The sequence below is a fragment of the Fusarium venenatum genome (assembly GCF_020744135.1).
Source record: "Fusarium venenatum strain MPI-CAGE-CH-0201 chromosome Unknown EDB82scaffold_1, whole genome shotgun sequence".
Taxonomy (NCBI): Eukaryota; Fungi; Ascomycota; class Sordariomycetes; order Hypocreales; family Nectriaceae; genus Fusarium; species Fusarium venenatum.
This window is the reverse complement of record NW_027072129.1, coordinates 10131674-10145130: the sequence shown is the minus strand read 5'-3', so window position 1 is coordinate 10145130 and position 13457 is coordinate 10131674. Positions and strand designations below refer to the sequence as shown.

At 49.0% G+C, this 13457-nt stretch overlaps 6 protein-coding genes across 6 annotated transcripts; 4 read left to right on the top strand and 2 right to left on the bottom strand.

Moving 5' to 3' along the window:
• Nucleotides 1-828: 828 nt before the first annotated feature.
• Nucleotides 829-1645, top strand: EDB82DRAFT_552587 (uncharacterized protein; the record flags this gene model as incomplete). The annotated part of the gene is made up of 3 exons (XM_025735453.2): nucleotides 829-876; nucleotides 1033-1342; nucleotides 1420-1645. 3 exons carry the CDS (start codon nucleotides 829-831, stop codon nucleotides 1620-1622), a joined length of 561 nt encoding a protein of 186 aa, XP_025587895.1. The 3' UTR covers nucleotides 1623-1645.
• Nucleotides 1646-2072: 427 nt separating this feature from the next.
• EDB82DRAFT_472769 (Mob1/phocein) lies at nucleotides 2073-3341 on the bottom strand (the record flags this gene model as incomplete). The annotated part of the gene is made up of 3 exons (XM_025735464.1): nucleotides 2073-2619; nucleotides 2670-3143; nucleotides 3328-3341. The coding sequence occupies 3 exons, from the start codon at nucleotides 3339-3341 to the stop codon at nucleotides 2073-2075; spliced, it is 1035 nt and encodes a 344-aa protein (XP_025587896.1).
• Nucleotides 3342-4358: 1017 nt separating this feature from the next.
• Nucleotides 4359-6285, top strand: EDB82DRAFT_534246 (Leo1-like protein-domain-containing protein). Its single transcript, XM_025735475.2, has 2 exons — nucleotides 4359-4986; nucleotides 5046-6285. Exons 1-2 carry the CDS (start codon nucleotides 4729-4731, stop codon nucleotides 6015-6017), a joined length of 1230 nt encoding a protein of 409 aa, XP_025587897.2. The 5' UTR covers nucleotides 4359-4728; the 3' UTR covers nucleotides 6018-6285.
• A 161-nt stretch (nucleotides 6286-6446) lies between these two features.
• Nucleotides 6447-8865, top strand: EDB82DRAFT_492504 (uncharacterized protein). The gene is made up of 4 exons (XM_065608410.1): nucleotides 6447-6758; nucleotides 6836-6966; nucleotides 7016-7832; nucleotides 7885-8865. The coding sequence occupies exons 1-4, from the start codon at nucleotides 6699-6701 to the stop codon at nucleotides 8605-8607; spliced, it is 1731 nt and encodes a 576-aa protein (XP_065465939.1). The 5' UTR covers nucleotides 6447-6698; the 3' UTR covers nucleotides 8608-8865.
• Nucleotides 8866-9659: 794 nt separating this feature from the next.
• On the top strand, nucleotides 9660-10220 carry EDB82DRAFT_472766 (uncharacterized protein; the record flags this gene model as incomplete). Its single annotated transcript, XM_025735509.1, has 1 exon — nucleotides 9660-10220. The coding sequence occupies one exon, from the start codon at nucleotides 9660-9662 to the stop codon at nucleotides 10218-10220; it is 561 nt and encodes a 186-aa protein (XP_025587900.1).
• Nucleotides 10221-11848: 1628 nt separating this feature from the next.
• EDB82DRAFT_106467 (uncharacterized protein) lies at nucleotides 11849-13158 on the bottom strand. The gene is made up of 3 exons (XM_025735520.2): nucleotides 12938-13158; nucleotides 12546-12786; nucleotides 11849-12490 (listed from the first exon to the last, which is right to left on the bottom strand). The coding sequence occupies exons 2-3, from the start codon at nucleotides 12736-12738 to the stop codon at nucleotides 12057-12059; spliced, it is 627 nt and encodes a 208-aa protein (XP_025587901.1). The 5' UTR covers nucleotides 12739-12786; nucleotides 12938-13158; the 3' UTR covers nucleotides 11849-12056.
• Nucleotides 13159-13457: the final 299 nt, after the last annotated feature.

Sequence of the window (13457 nt, the reverse complement as noted above, 5' to 3'; positions counted from 1 at the left end):
TAATTGGACACTGGATATGGGCAAGCAGACTATTTGTGCGTTGCCAATCTTCTGATGAAGACGCGAAGTCATTGATATTGTTGAACTAGAAATGGTGATGCACTACGAACAATGTTACACTGGTAGCTGGCGCTTTGAACACACACATCAGTGATATTACTCGTTGTCGCGAATCCCATAATCATTCCTGGCAAGCATTTCTGGAGTGGTCTGCGCCATGGACTCGGTTTCAATCATCGACAAGGCAGCGTGATACCACAACGCCTTGTCCCCAGTTGACGATTGCTTTTGACCGTACTCCAGTGAGAGATCCAGTATACATCTCCATCGTCCCAATGTGTTTCCCAAAATGCTTCCGTGCTTGTGTTATAGGATCGTCTGTGGCATAATTGCCAGACTTTCCGTGTTCATGTTTGCTGCGTGTCTCCAACTCTGTCCTTCTGGGTGTCCTATATAGCGTAGCTCTCGTCTGGTGATACAGAAAAGAGAACTCGTCCCTCTATCGCTAATGTGCTTCGGTAGATGTCCCTGACACAAAGAGAAGTATACTGCAATTTGCTCCATAGTTTAGTTACATGCTGAAGCTGGTACTCAGTTCGTCAATATATCTCTACTGTGCGCAGCTTTTCTGGTTTGGTCTCAAACAATACAGATATAGTATGAGATGAAAGGCGCATATATCCCTTATCTCACACGCATACTTATCTGCAACTCGTTTCGGAAACCGAACTGGTAGTGGCAGAAACGTGAAAAACTCTGAGACCAGCTTCAACTTTTTGTCTTTGGAAACAAGAATGAGACTTGGTACTCAATTGACTTGTTCTCGACATGAAGTTGACCAACTTTCCCGTCCTTATCCCTGCTTTTACGGCACAGGTATGTCAGCATTGCCATCGTTTCACCTTATTCCTTTGTCCCGTCTTTGCAACATTCTGCCTTCAGCCCTATTCGACACTGGCTTTACACTCTCTCCATGTGTTCATATCAAGGCCCTTCAAATTGCTTACAGATTTTCTAACATTCTCATGATAGATCGCTATCAAGGACCCGCTTATCATAAGCTCCAGTCTACTCAATATCCCCTTCGTCCATAACGATGGCACACTCATCTCTGAACCCGGCTATGAACCTTCTATCGATGCCAAGTTCATACACGGGAGCGACTTTCTACGGCGTGATCCTGACGGACAATGGGTAAAGCTTGAAGTTACGAGTGTTGCGCGAGATACCTCTGGCGCTATCATGCGATTCAGCTATAACGGTATCGTGGATATGGCTGGGGACGAGGGGAGAGTGATTAGAGGTGATGCAAATGCAACCACGACCGGGTTCGGAAATGCCTGTAAGTCTATCCCTATAGATTTCACGCCATACCTTGAGATGCTTCGAGATATATCAACTGAACACTGACGTATCTAGTCGTGCAGATCAGGTTCGAGACAGACGCGCCTGGTCTGAAGGCCTTGCAGGATAAGCTTTATGTAGGGTCAGGCAGATTCGTCATCGAGGAAGACCGGCCGGTTATTGTGGAATACAAAATCAGCGAGGTGAGTGCTAAGTGCGACAAGAAACCCAAGACTGGCCGGGTATCGACCAGCTGGGGTTACGAATTGGCTGAGTGACAGTCGTGCAATGTACGGACAGAGATTTCGTGACATGGCCAACAATGCGGGAGATTGTGCTATACAATGGTGTTGCGATATAGTGTTCTAATTTTTTGAAATATGTTCTTGTTTGGGGACTGAAACAAGCCTCACTTTATACAAAAAGTCGCCAGTTCCCTTCTTGTGCCCCGGGCCTTTAATCGCCCTCTTTACAATCAACTCTCGCCACGAAGCACTCTAGTCGAGGCTCCCAAAACTCCAGTCCGCAGCTCTTGTCGCTACAGGGATATGCTTTGCCATGTCTCCGCCACTTGTCTCTTCCGGCTGATCTATTCTCCCCCAGAGTCCAGATCCAATACATGCCTCCCAGGTTGTATACAGTTGAATCTATTCACAGTCGATTACACCATCCTTCTCCGCCCTTCGTGCTACGCTACACGTTCTGTCCACGCTTTTATTCGCCCACGCTTATTGAGGGGCTGTGGAGAGCTGCAGGAGGCGTTCTCCGGCTCGGATGTTGGCATACTCGTATGCCTTGGACTCGGGAGGGAAGGTTCCGTTAGCAGCCCAGAGGTCAATCAGAGGCTGCATGGGCTCCAGCTCAGCAGGCTTGAGCATATCCAGGGCGGTAGCAGTCAGGACAAAATGAGAAAAGCAACTGTTGAGCTGCTTCTCGAGGTTGAGATGGTAGAAGGGCTCCGAGAAGTGAGCCCAGTAAAGGTGAGCGTAGACTCGGAACATTTGTCGGAAAATCATCTGGCAGATGTCCACAAACTTGTCGGGGAAACCTGATCGCTTGCCAATATACTCGGGCTCACTGGGGCTCGAGAGCTGTGACAAGGGTGTAGTGGTGATGGAAGGGTTGTGGGCGTACGAAACACCAGAGGGGTCAGTTGGGAAGATGTTGGTGTCGTCAATCTTTCCAGAGATCCATCGCTGCATGAGAGTCATATACTCGTGAGCAGGAAGCTCAACAGGCTCCCTGTTTCGGTTGAGCCAGGTGAAAGAGTGGTTGCTGGTGAGAGTAAGTATATGCATGGGTCATAAAGAAAGATAACTACTCACGCTCCAGCTGACATGCGTGGGCAGCTGGTTGAGTTGCAGACGGATGTGCCATCATCTTCCTTCTCATGCAGGACACGGACAAAGTTCCAGAGATTACGGTAGTGCTCGACAACCTGATGAGCGATCCACTCGCCTTGTTCGACGGTTTTAGGTCGTGCGCTCAATGTCATAAAGTTACCCTTGACAATGTGTTTGGCGTACTGGGCGTTGAGCCACAGAGGAAGAGGTCGAGGAAGGTGATAGGATGAGATAAGATCGTCACCGCCCATGGCGCCGCTAGATTCGTCCATGCCAATAGTCTGAGAGAACGAAGGGGAGCTGGGCAGAGGAGGGACCTTGGGAGCCAGGCTAGCTGCAGACTGGTTCCCTTGGGTTGGCAGCTCTGGAGGAGGAGGCTGACTGGCGGTAGAACCAGTTGGGCTCTTCTGAGGACCACTGCTAGCCTTACCGGAACCGCCTCGGAAACGAGCGTTGCTGATGATTGTCAGTGACTGGGGAATGAAATAATGCAGACAGGATGAGAAGCAGAGTGAAGACAAAGATATAAAGATGAAGATGAAGGTGAGGGTAAAGATGATGAAGGAACAAGAAAGAGGTCAGAAACAGCTAATGTGACAGCACACTATGCTTAGATAGGCGAAATTGGTTGAAACATTACCAGGTCCCGCTCATGATGGCTGCAGAAAAGCGCCATGCGTGGCGCCCTGACAAGGGAGACATGTAAACGATGGAAAAGGTAGGGATGAGGGTATATGAAGGAGAGGTTGCTCATGTTATTAGACCCCGTTCTTTGAGGACGTGATCATGCGAAGCCTTCCCCTGCAAGTAGTTCGTGACGACACTTGCAGGACTTGGGATGAACCTGCCAGCTCATGAAGATCTTAGGAAGACATGTCTCGAATGCTGTACTAGGGGACCACATGGTGAGAGTTTGGCTGCGGGTGCTTGGATATCCTTCGGTAGTTGGCCTACGACAGAGTGCGCAAGGCATGGATCTAGGTCTTGAGTGTATCCAGGGTAATGTGTCTGCAATGTTGCACTGATACAATAGGAGGTAAAGAGAAGCATCGTGGCTGGTGAAGAGCTCTGTACCTCTTCAAAGATGCCCGAGATGATAACAGCAACGGGAGACGAACCACACAAAGCTATTGATAGCAATGTAGATCCAAGACGGGACAAGCGCAAGCGAGATGAGGCAAAAGAGTAACGAGATATAAGAAATAAAAGATACTACTCACATGCCAGAGAAAAGGTTCGACATGGTTGACAGAAAGGCGGGGTGAAATCGTGGATGAGAGGACGAAAAAGAAGGATTTCCTCTTGTGGGTTATGGTTTCCCAAGGTTGAGGTTGAACGAGTGAGTGTCTTTGTCTTGTTCCTATTGATCGGATAATCGAGTCTAGTCGAGTCGAGCCCTGTTGTTAAGGATCAGGTCAATATCAAATCCTCAATTCAATACCAGCAACAGGCGAGGCGTGATTGAGAAAGGGGGTTTTTGAGGTGTCGGTGTCGGGGCTCGATGAATGAATGGATCCCTCGATAGGATTAGAGGGTAGTCTAGCGGCTAAGTACCCCGTAACTCCCATGGTGTAGCAGATGGAGCGCCACACGCTAGCGCATCTTCCTCCCGGAGGAGAGTGAAACCTCCACTCCCTGTTGCTTTCACTGCTCTGCTACTGGTTCTATATGTCACCTGAAGCGCGCCATGCCTGTTTCAGAGACCTCCTGTAAATGCATCTTTGCCACCTTTTGACATTGACATTCTCCTGAGGCTGCACTTCGCTGGAACTTCTCCACTAACCTGCAACAGAGACGAGTTGACAGTGGCGACGAGACGACTATCTGTGGCTGCTCTATTCAGTGTGGCTGGCGACTCCCCAACCTCAGGCCCCAGAAACGGCTAGACTGACTAGTCGGGTCAAAGACTGTAGTCGCGACTTGAGCTGAACTGCAAGCTATTACTTTGTGCGCGCAAACACAATTACTTTTTTCATCATTCTTCTTTTCCCATTCCTCTACCCACTCAATCTATCAGTTGCAAAAACACACAAACTACATCATGTCTGACTCAGACGGCCTAATTGAGCCTATTGACGATGGAGGCGATGACCTTTTCGGCGACGAGGGCGACGACGATATTGTACCTACCAAGGAGTCGGTCGATGAAGATGACGAGCTCGCCTCGGACCCAGAAGGAGACAGCTACGCGCGGTACCGCAACGACGATGAAGACCAAGCACAATTAGAGACTAAGGAGCGTGCTGTCCAAACTGTCACGACATACCGGCATCGAGTTCCCAAGCCCAAAGACGGCGCGGTATGTGAAATTCTGCTTCGCACAACACAGCAGGCGGCTTGCTAACTTTGATTCCTCAGTTGCGAGTTCTTCGCGTTCCCAAGTTCATCAAAATAATGCCTGAAGAGTACAACCCTGATACATACCAGCCAAGCGAATTCGATATTGCCAACGCCAAGGCTGAACATCCCAAGCACGTCGCCCGAGTCCGAAGAGATCACAGCACCGGCGAGCTGAAAAGCAACACAAACGTCTTCCACTGGAGCGATGGATCAGTGACTATCTCTGTCGGGGGAGAGCACTACGAAATTAACAGAAAGGCGCTCGCACCACCACAAGACAAGCCTTATAACGAGGTCCAGGATGGCCACTACTACGCTGCTGCCGCCGAACTGCACAGCAACATTCTTATGACGGTTGGGCATATCACAGAACAATACAACGTTCGACCTAACAAGGCCGTTGGAGACGATGCGCTGTCCCGTCTTGCTGAGAGAATGGCAGTCGCCAGCAAGCCAGCGAACTCAACAGATATGATTATCAGGACTACCCGCGACCCCGAACTCCAGAAGAAGCAGGCCGAGTTGGCCGAGAAGGAGAGAAACAAGGCTCAGAGAAAGCGCGAAAACGCCGAGGCTAAGATGGTTGGTGGTATAGGTAGATCATCTGGGCGCGGAGGAGGATTGTCTATTGGTGATCTTGAGGGAGGCCGTCGGGGTGCAGCAGGCTCTCGCAAGCGTGGCGCGCCTAGCGCAGCCAAGAACAGGAGACGTCGGGAAGAGGAGTCCGATGAGGATCTCGAGGACGCCGTGGGCCGACACGAAGGTTACTCACTCGACGATGGCTTCATCGTTAACAGTGACGATGAGGAAGCCGACAGCGCAGCTGATGATGACGACGAGGAAGAGCTTCTCGACGATGATGAGGATGAGAAGCCTCGTTCCAAAAAGCGACAGAGGACAAGGGACCCCAGCGACGACGATGGCAGTGACGTCGAACAGGCGGCAGGAAGATCTCGCCGGAGGAATGTCATTGACGATGACGATGATTAGACTGGAGGTTCTTCATGGAGTTTTGGTAAACGCAACAAGAGATTGGTTGCAGAACAAGCAAACAAAGGCATTGCTGTATAATATGATATTCCTTTAAATTATTGGTGCAACTTTTGAAACTACCACCAGTATGGTAGTCTAGCATAGTAGCTTTTATTGAACTTGGACTTTTGAAGATCGGCAGAGAGCGAAGCTATAACTCACTTGAACCACAATATGTAATTGGTCTCCTGCACTCTGCAACTAGATGATCGAATATAGTGACCTGCGTTATCAATTTATCAGCTTGAAGCCCGTACTAACCTCCCTTACATATACGCTTGTGAGTGTGGCTGTCTGAGACTCTTGGTGATCTCATTGGCAATCACATGCCGATTTAGCGTAGGTGAACAAGGTACCGTACTTTCGTTGAACGAGCTGCGGGGAGCTCCACGGAACCCATCAACACCAACCTGCCTTACATATTTATCCTACCTGTAATCAATTTTTTTATCACTCCTAAACGCCTATAAGACTTCTTTCTCCGGTCCTGAGTGTCGTATATACATAGCCAATGTTGCTCGTCTAGTACAAAGTACATTCGACCACGCGTAATCTCGTCCTCGCGTTCACAACCACAGACCTGATCCAATCTCTTGCAAATGGTGCTTGTGCTTGTGATCGGCCCTCGGTAACGCGATAATGGGGGTGGTAGTCACCGTATGGGGTGTCGTCGTGGACGTGACCAGCTTCTGGCAGAGGGTAATTAACCATCTCTCCTTTCCAAGCATGACACGCGCTCCGAGGTTCATCGTTTCTAACTAATCATGTCTTTGCAGAAGCTTCGAACCTGGTATACGCGTAAAAGCCCTGTTGAACTATGGCTGGACCTATTGAGGACAGCAGAGGTCTTTGAAGACTGGGAAGAAGCCGCGCTGCATCTTGATAACCTCCTCGGTCTTGACTTATGGCGCGTGTAGCTCTCATCATCGGGGGAACTCTCACTAACACGGCTATAGGAGGAATAACCCAGCTTCTAAATATTATGACTGGAGACTCATTGCCGAACGTCTGGACTCCCTTGCGACAGCTCGAGAAGATGCCAACTTTCAGCAGCTCGTCAATCTATTAAGATCTGGTCTGGTCCGAAACCTAGGAAACATCACCTCACCCAAACTCTACAACCGATCCTTTGCTGGCACCAAGTATCTTATAGAAGAGTACATTACCCAGATTGCTGAAGCAGTGGAAGATATTCGTGCCCTTCCTACGACGCCATCCGCTGTCCATGACCATGGGCCATCTCTGACGACACAGATAAAGCTAGATTGTATACATGATACGAGACAGGCTTTCGGGAGAAGCACCCTCGTTCTTCAAGGCGGTGCCATATTTGGCATGTGTCATTTGGGCGTTGTGAAGGCTCTCTTCTTACGCGGTTTACTTCCTCGCATCATCACCGGTACAGCCACGGGCGCCTTGATAGCAGCTTTGGTCGCAATCCACACAGAAGAAGAGCTCCCAGCTGTCTTGAGTGGCGACGGTATTGATCTCTCAGCCTTTGCGCCAAAGGTTGGAACTGAGAATGGTGAACTATCGACATTTCGAGCTTTCCAGTCACGGTGGGCAACCTTACTACGGAGAATTAGACGCTTTTCCAAGGAAGGCTACTTCCTTGATGTGACTGTGTTGGAGGAGTGTGTGAGAGCCAACGTCGGCGATCTCACATTCGAGGAAGCCTATAATCGAAGCAAGAGGGTGTTAAACATTACGGTTGCAACAGAGGGTCAAGGAGGTGTGCCGACGCTACTCAACTATCTCACCGCACCTAATGTGGTATGTTTTATGTCTGTCTCTATTGCTGATGAACCATGCTGATTCGTGCTAGTTGATTTGGACAGCTGCTGTGGCGTCGAATGCCTCATCGCCTTCGCTCTATGGCCACCGCAAGACAACCATGCTCTGCAAAGACGCTCATGGTAACATCGTACCTTGGGCACCGGCCAATACTATCGACTTTCGACACTGGACGCACACATCATACTCGGATCGAGACTCACCTCTAAGGCGTATCGCTGAACTTTTCAACGTCAACCACTTTATCGTCAGCCAAGCCCGGCCATACCTTATCCCCTTTATCCAGTCCGATATGCATGGGCCGTCCCTGGTAGAGTCACGGAGCAAAACCACACAAGTCTCTGCTTTTCTGGTCCGCATGGTCGGATTGGAGATAAGACACCGCCTCAGCCAACTAGACACGCTCAACCTCCTACCAACAGGTATCCGTCGCTTTTTAGTCGATGAGCAAGTCCCAGCAGCATCCATGGTTCTTGTGCCGGAAGTGACAGCTGGAGACTTTGTGCGATTGTTGGAAACTCCGACTCGGGAAACCCTCAACTACTGGGTTCTCAGGGGCGAACGAAGCGTGTGGCCTGCCGTGGCTGCCCTTCGAATTAGGTGTGCCGTCGAGAACGAGCTCGACAGGTCTTACCAAGTGGTGAGAAAGTTCAAGGCTCCTGGGCTGAGACGTAAGGGGAGCATGGCAGCCAGTATGGAGGCTGAAGGGAGGGAGCGTAATGGTCGGGTTGGCACTGATGCTAATGCAAGTTGAATACTGTTTACATTAAAGGCGCAGGGGGCACGGAAGCATCGATAAGCATTAGCCCTTCATTCGTTCTATTCTGTTTTGTTTTTCTTACTCTATTACATTCCTTATTGCGTGCACACGGCTCAAGAGTACATACCCATGCAGCTACCTAGTGGGTAGCAGAAAACACTGACCTCCTAAGCTTTAGGATATAAAAATAAACAGCCTAAGAAGTCCCATCTAAGTAACATAAACTGACCTTAATTTCGTCTCTTATGCTCTTAGACCAATTCTCCTGATGCCTTTAGGAAAGTCTCGTGACCGTCGGGACTTCTGCATCGCCCTCGAGTGCAAGAAAGAACTCGTGTTCAAATTACATAAAACCAATTTTCTTGCCACCTAATAGCCCTTACTCCCTTTTCCCAAAAATAGACCTCCATCTATCAAGCTGGGCGCCAAAGGAAAGTGAGGCGATTAGCTTCTGACAGGTTATCGTGGGTTCTTGTCTAATGCTAAACGGGTTAGAGGTTCTGCCATGCGATGATGACACCACTTGTTAAACACAACGACATCTAGACTCATACAGTCAGTGTAAGTGCAAGTACAGTTCATAGTGTATATATAGCACTTTCACGATAAGGCTGATTCTCCGCGTATTGATTATATAGGGCTGTCGGGTTGAGACTGTCTCATCGTACTCCAGGCAATGGGGGACGTCAGCGCATCAACCCATCGTGGCTTTTTGAGTGTGGTTGGCGAATTGAGGGAGCTTGCGTGCAAGCTAGATCTGATGCGATGACGGTTCATTTGCGAATTCAAAAGGTCTGGCCTCACCCACCTCCTCGGATCCGTCTCTCTTCACTGCAGTCCAGTATCAGAGGGGTTCCTGTCCAACACCTCAGCTTGACCAAATTATCACAGCTTATCGTCGTTACTGTATCACATACTGCTTCCACACAGTGTTTGTACGCAGAGCAACATTGCACTGCATTCTCCTTACGTATATCAACGACAAATCGTGGTGGGAGCCTGACTCATTGTTCCTAAACTGAAACAACCACTGACTTCGTTACGACATGGACGTCTTCGATAATCACGAAGACAGTTCTGAATCCTCGATCTCCCTTGCCTCGTCTGTCTTTACACATGACCCTGACTTTTCGCCTTATGGCTCGTATGTTGTCGAATCTGACGTCCCCGATGATATGGATGTGGACATGGATGATGACGTCCAACATCAGCAGCACTATGGTCCTCCCACGTATGAGTCCTTGATACTCGAGAATACTACCGTCCGTTCTGATGCCTGCACAGCAGCAACAATCGGGTCGTCGTCGGTCGTCTCCGCCTCCGAGACAAGATGTCCCACTCCGGGATCCGTCTCGGCCTCAGCTCCGGCAGCCGATCTTCAAGTCCAGGAACCCCGGCCTTCAGACTCGTCGATGACCAGTCCCGATCCCGTCTCGCACGTGGTCGGCCGTGCTTCTGATATCCCCACCAGCGTTGATTCCATGTTCAACTACGGATACGCCTTTGTCGTCCAAGATGATCAAGGACTATGCGGCATCGGAGCGTGGGTTGACATTGCGACGAGTCCATTTGTTGCCAAGAAGAAGCGGATTACTCCGCGACAGTAGTAATCTTGTGTTCCCAGACTTTTGTTTTATCTTTCTATCCTCCCTTGCTTTTGTCGCTGGAGTCTGACTATACTGAGACAAACAGGATCAAGGAATGTCATTGGTTTCCACTTCTTCATATCGTCTTGTCTTCTGCCGTTTGACGGGTGGTCGCGCGTTTCATCTACAGTATTTTTTTCGTTTTCTCTCCCCCTCTCTTTTTTTGCTTTCTTTCATCTGGTCTTATGCAGGAGGATGAACGCTTGGGCGGGAGAAATGTTTCTTTCTTCCCCACTCGTGTTTTTGTTTTTGTTTTTGTTATATGTAACTTTATCTTTGTCTTAGGAAAAAGTAAAAGCAAAACGGGGCGTTATTGGGATAGTCGTTCGTTTCAAAACATCGAGAGGTCAAAGACATGGCAAAGACAGTGGCAGACGCCGCCACAACCACACAAAGAAACAGGAATGTTTGCTGATGCAAGGGGCCTTGTATCAGATCACTTACTTGCTTGCTTTGTTTTGATACTGTGTACAGATCAGATGAGATCGGTCATACCGGAAGACAAGGAGACGAGAGAATGCAGAACTTGTACATTATTGATTCTTCTTTTCCCCATGCGAGTCGATGCCCATGAAATGTAATACAAGCCCGTTAATAAAACGGGCAAGGAAGTGATCAGCATTGACAATCGAAACCTGTTTGCTCTCATATGCAGGGTTCAGAGTCGTAGTAGCAATTAATTAAACCTCGAGACGCTGCATGCGTCGTGGGTTTGGGCGGATCCTGTGTCTCAAGTACACGCGTCTGGTGTGAATCGCTCAAGACTCTGAAGCGATAATTTAATTACCGGCGTGCGACACCCAAGTTTCGGCCAAATACCTCGAGGTCTTGTGTTGTGTGTACTAATGTACATATCTGACAGCAAAGGTGGTGATGGACCAACTGTTCGCTTACTGGGGTACCCAGAGAACTGTAATGAAGATCGCATAAAAGATCATGTGGAATATCCCGAAGAGGGAGGTATCATATAAGGAAATCTCGGTGTTTAACGGAGCAGGCGAGATCCGGAACCATAAAATGCGGCAATTCTTTTTTCTATAATGCCGAATGTAGAAATGTCCACTGATATCAAACACTTGTTATAGCAGGGAATAATCCCTACCCAGGCACGCAAGGCTTGAAGAATTGCAGGATTACCCGCCCGGCTAAGGGGTCAGTTTGCAGTAGTTGGAGCCATTGAAATGATGATTCTGAAACAGCAATTGGACCGTAGATGCATGGGTTGGCAGGGCAGATCAGTCCGGGAACCTGCATAAGTGAGTGGAGAGCAAAAGCAAAAGCAAATTGAACTCCAAGTCAGATTTATTAACTGACAAAGAGACAAAGGATAACTAATAAACCTGCTTCTTCTCCACAGTAAAAAAAAATCAACCCATGACATCAGACGCTTGGATTCAAGGGGTGAGAAGCTTCTACAATGGAGACAAACTCAAATCCCATCAATGAGAATAAGTCTTCAACGCCTATCCCGCATGTCAATATCAACTACAATTTGGAAATGAAAGCCGCACACGTAATTCAACATTGATACACCACAGCATAGGAAAACAATAGTAAAAAAGCAGACCAACTTTGAGTCTAATTGATTTCTAAATACCTGGCTCTGGCTCTCGTTCCTCCCTGATAAGCCAACGCGGGCTTCATCATAGGATACAGCCGGCCGTGACGCCTCGTGGGGTAACCGGAAACGAATAAACAAAGGCCATCATTAAAGTAGAATTATACACCGAAAACTTGAATCTCATCAAACCGCTCTTCTCATCCCGCGTATTCGTGCAGAAAAATCATGTCCATAACTTAGTTGAGGTAAACCATGGCCATGGCGGCACCAGCAATGAGAGCCAGGGAAGAGGTCATGCGGGTAGCACCGCTGACGGGAACCTCAGGAACACCAGTCTCACCAGCACCGCCGGTCTTGGTGGGGGTAGCAATGGGAGTGGTGGCGTTCTTGGGGGGAACGGGGACGTGAGTGGGAATGATGGGCTTAGCAGTGGTGGTCTCATCGACAGGCTTGGTGACGAGAGTGGTAGCCTTCTCGGTGGTCTCAGCAGCGGCGGTGGTCTCCGCAGCGGTCTTAGTAGCAGAGGTGACGGAGGGAGCGTCGTAAGAACCCTCGTAGGAGAACTGCTCGCTGTAGTTGGCCTCACCAGCAGAGTCGGTGATCTTGAAGTTGTAGGTGTCCGAGGGGAGCTGAGAAGGAGTAAAGGTGAAAGAGTCACCCTCAGCGGAGCCTGTGGCATGTTAGTATAAAATTCGAGCACAAGTCAAGATTAGTTTGAGACATACTGGTCAAGGTCTTGTAGTCCTTGAGGTCGGTGGACTCTCCGTTCTGGAGAATGATAGTGCAGCCAGAATCACAACCGGTGAAGGTGATGGTGTAAGGCTTGCCCTCAGTGAGGTCGAACTTGGTGTTGGTGAAAGCGGGCTGGGCCAGGGCCATGGTGGCGAAGGCAGCGACGGTAGCGATAGTGTACTTCATTTTGAAGGTTGGAAGGTTGTTTGTGATTGAAAGAATGACTGAGTATTACTATCCAGTCAAGTTAGTGGATGCTTTGCTTTGCAATGTTTCGATAAAGCGTGAATAGTAGCGAATCTATGAGCAATAGTGCGTGTTGGATGATGTTGTATGCGAGGGGTCTGAAGAGCGCAAGTTGTTGTAATATAAACAATTCACGGACCAGGGCCAGGCAGGCGTTTCCAAGTGAATCACTGGCACCTGCTTAGACTGTCGGTTGACTGCCAGTGTCGGCAGGTGCCAATGGTCCATGTTGGTGATATCAACGGATACTGCCCGTGCCTGCCAGTGCCAACGCCCACGTCATATTCCAACTCCATTGAGGGAAACCGTGTGTGATTGTATGCGGATGCGGATGGTGCCTTGCAAGGGAAAGACCGAGGGTAGTATTCAACTTACATTAAGGTAGGTAAGAGGCACAACGAGGTAGCGATTGACTAGAGGTAGACTGCGTTGATGGAGAAGAAGGGAAAAAGAAGGAGAATGAACAGACGGAGGGAGGCTTATTATAATGAAGGGAACTGAGAGCTAGTGACAATCGAATGGCAATAATAACAATAAAGGGGATAGGATGCTCTGAGAATCAAACGCTACGCTACTCTACTCTACGGATACCAACCTAATCAATCCCACGAGACCTTGGATCCTAGGTATCTAGACCAGGTCAATGGATGTGGAGGCTA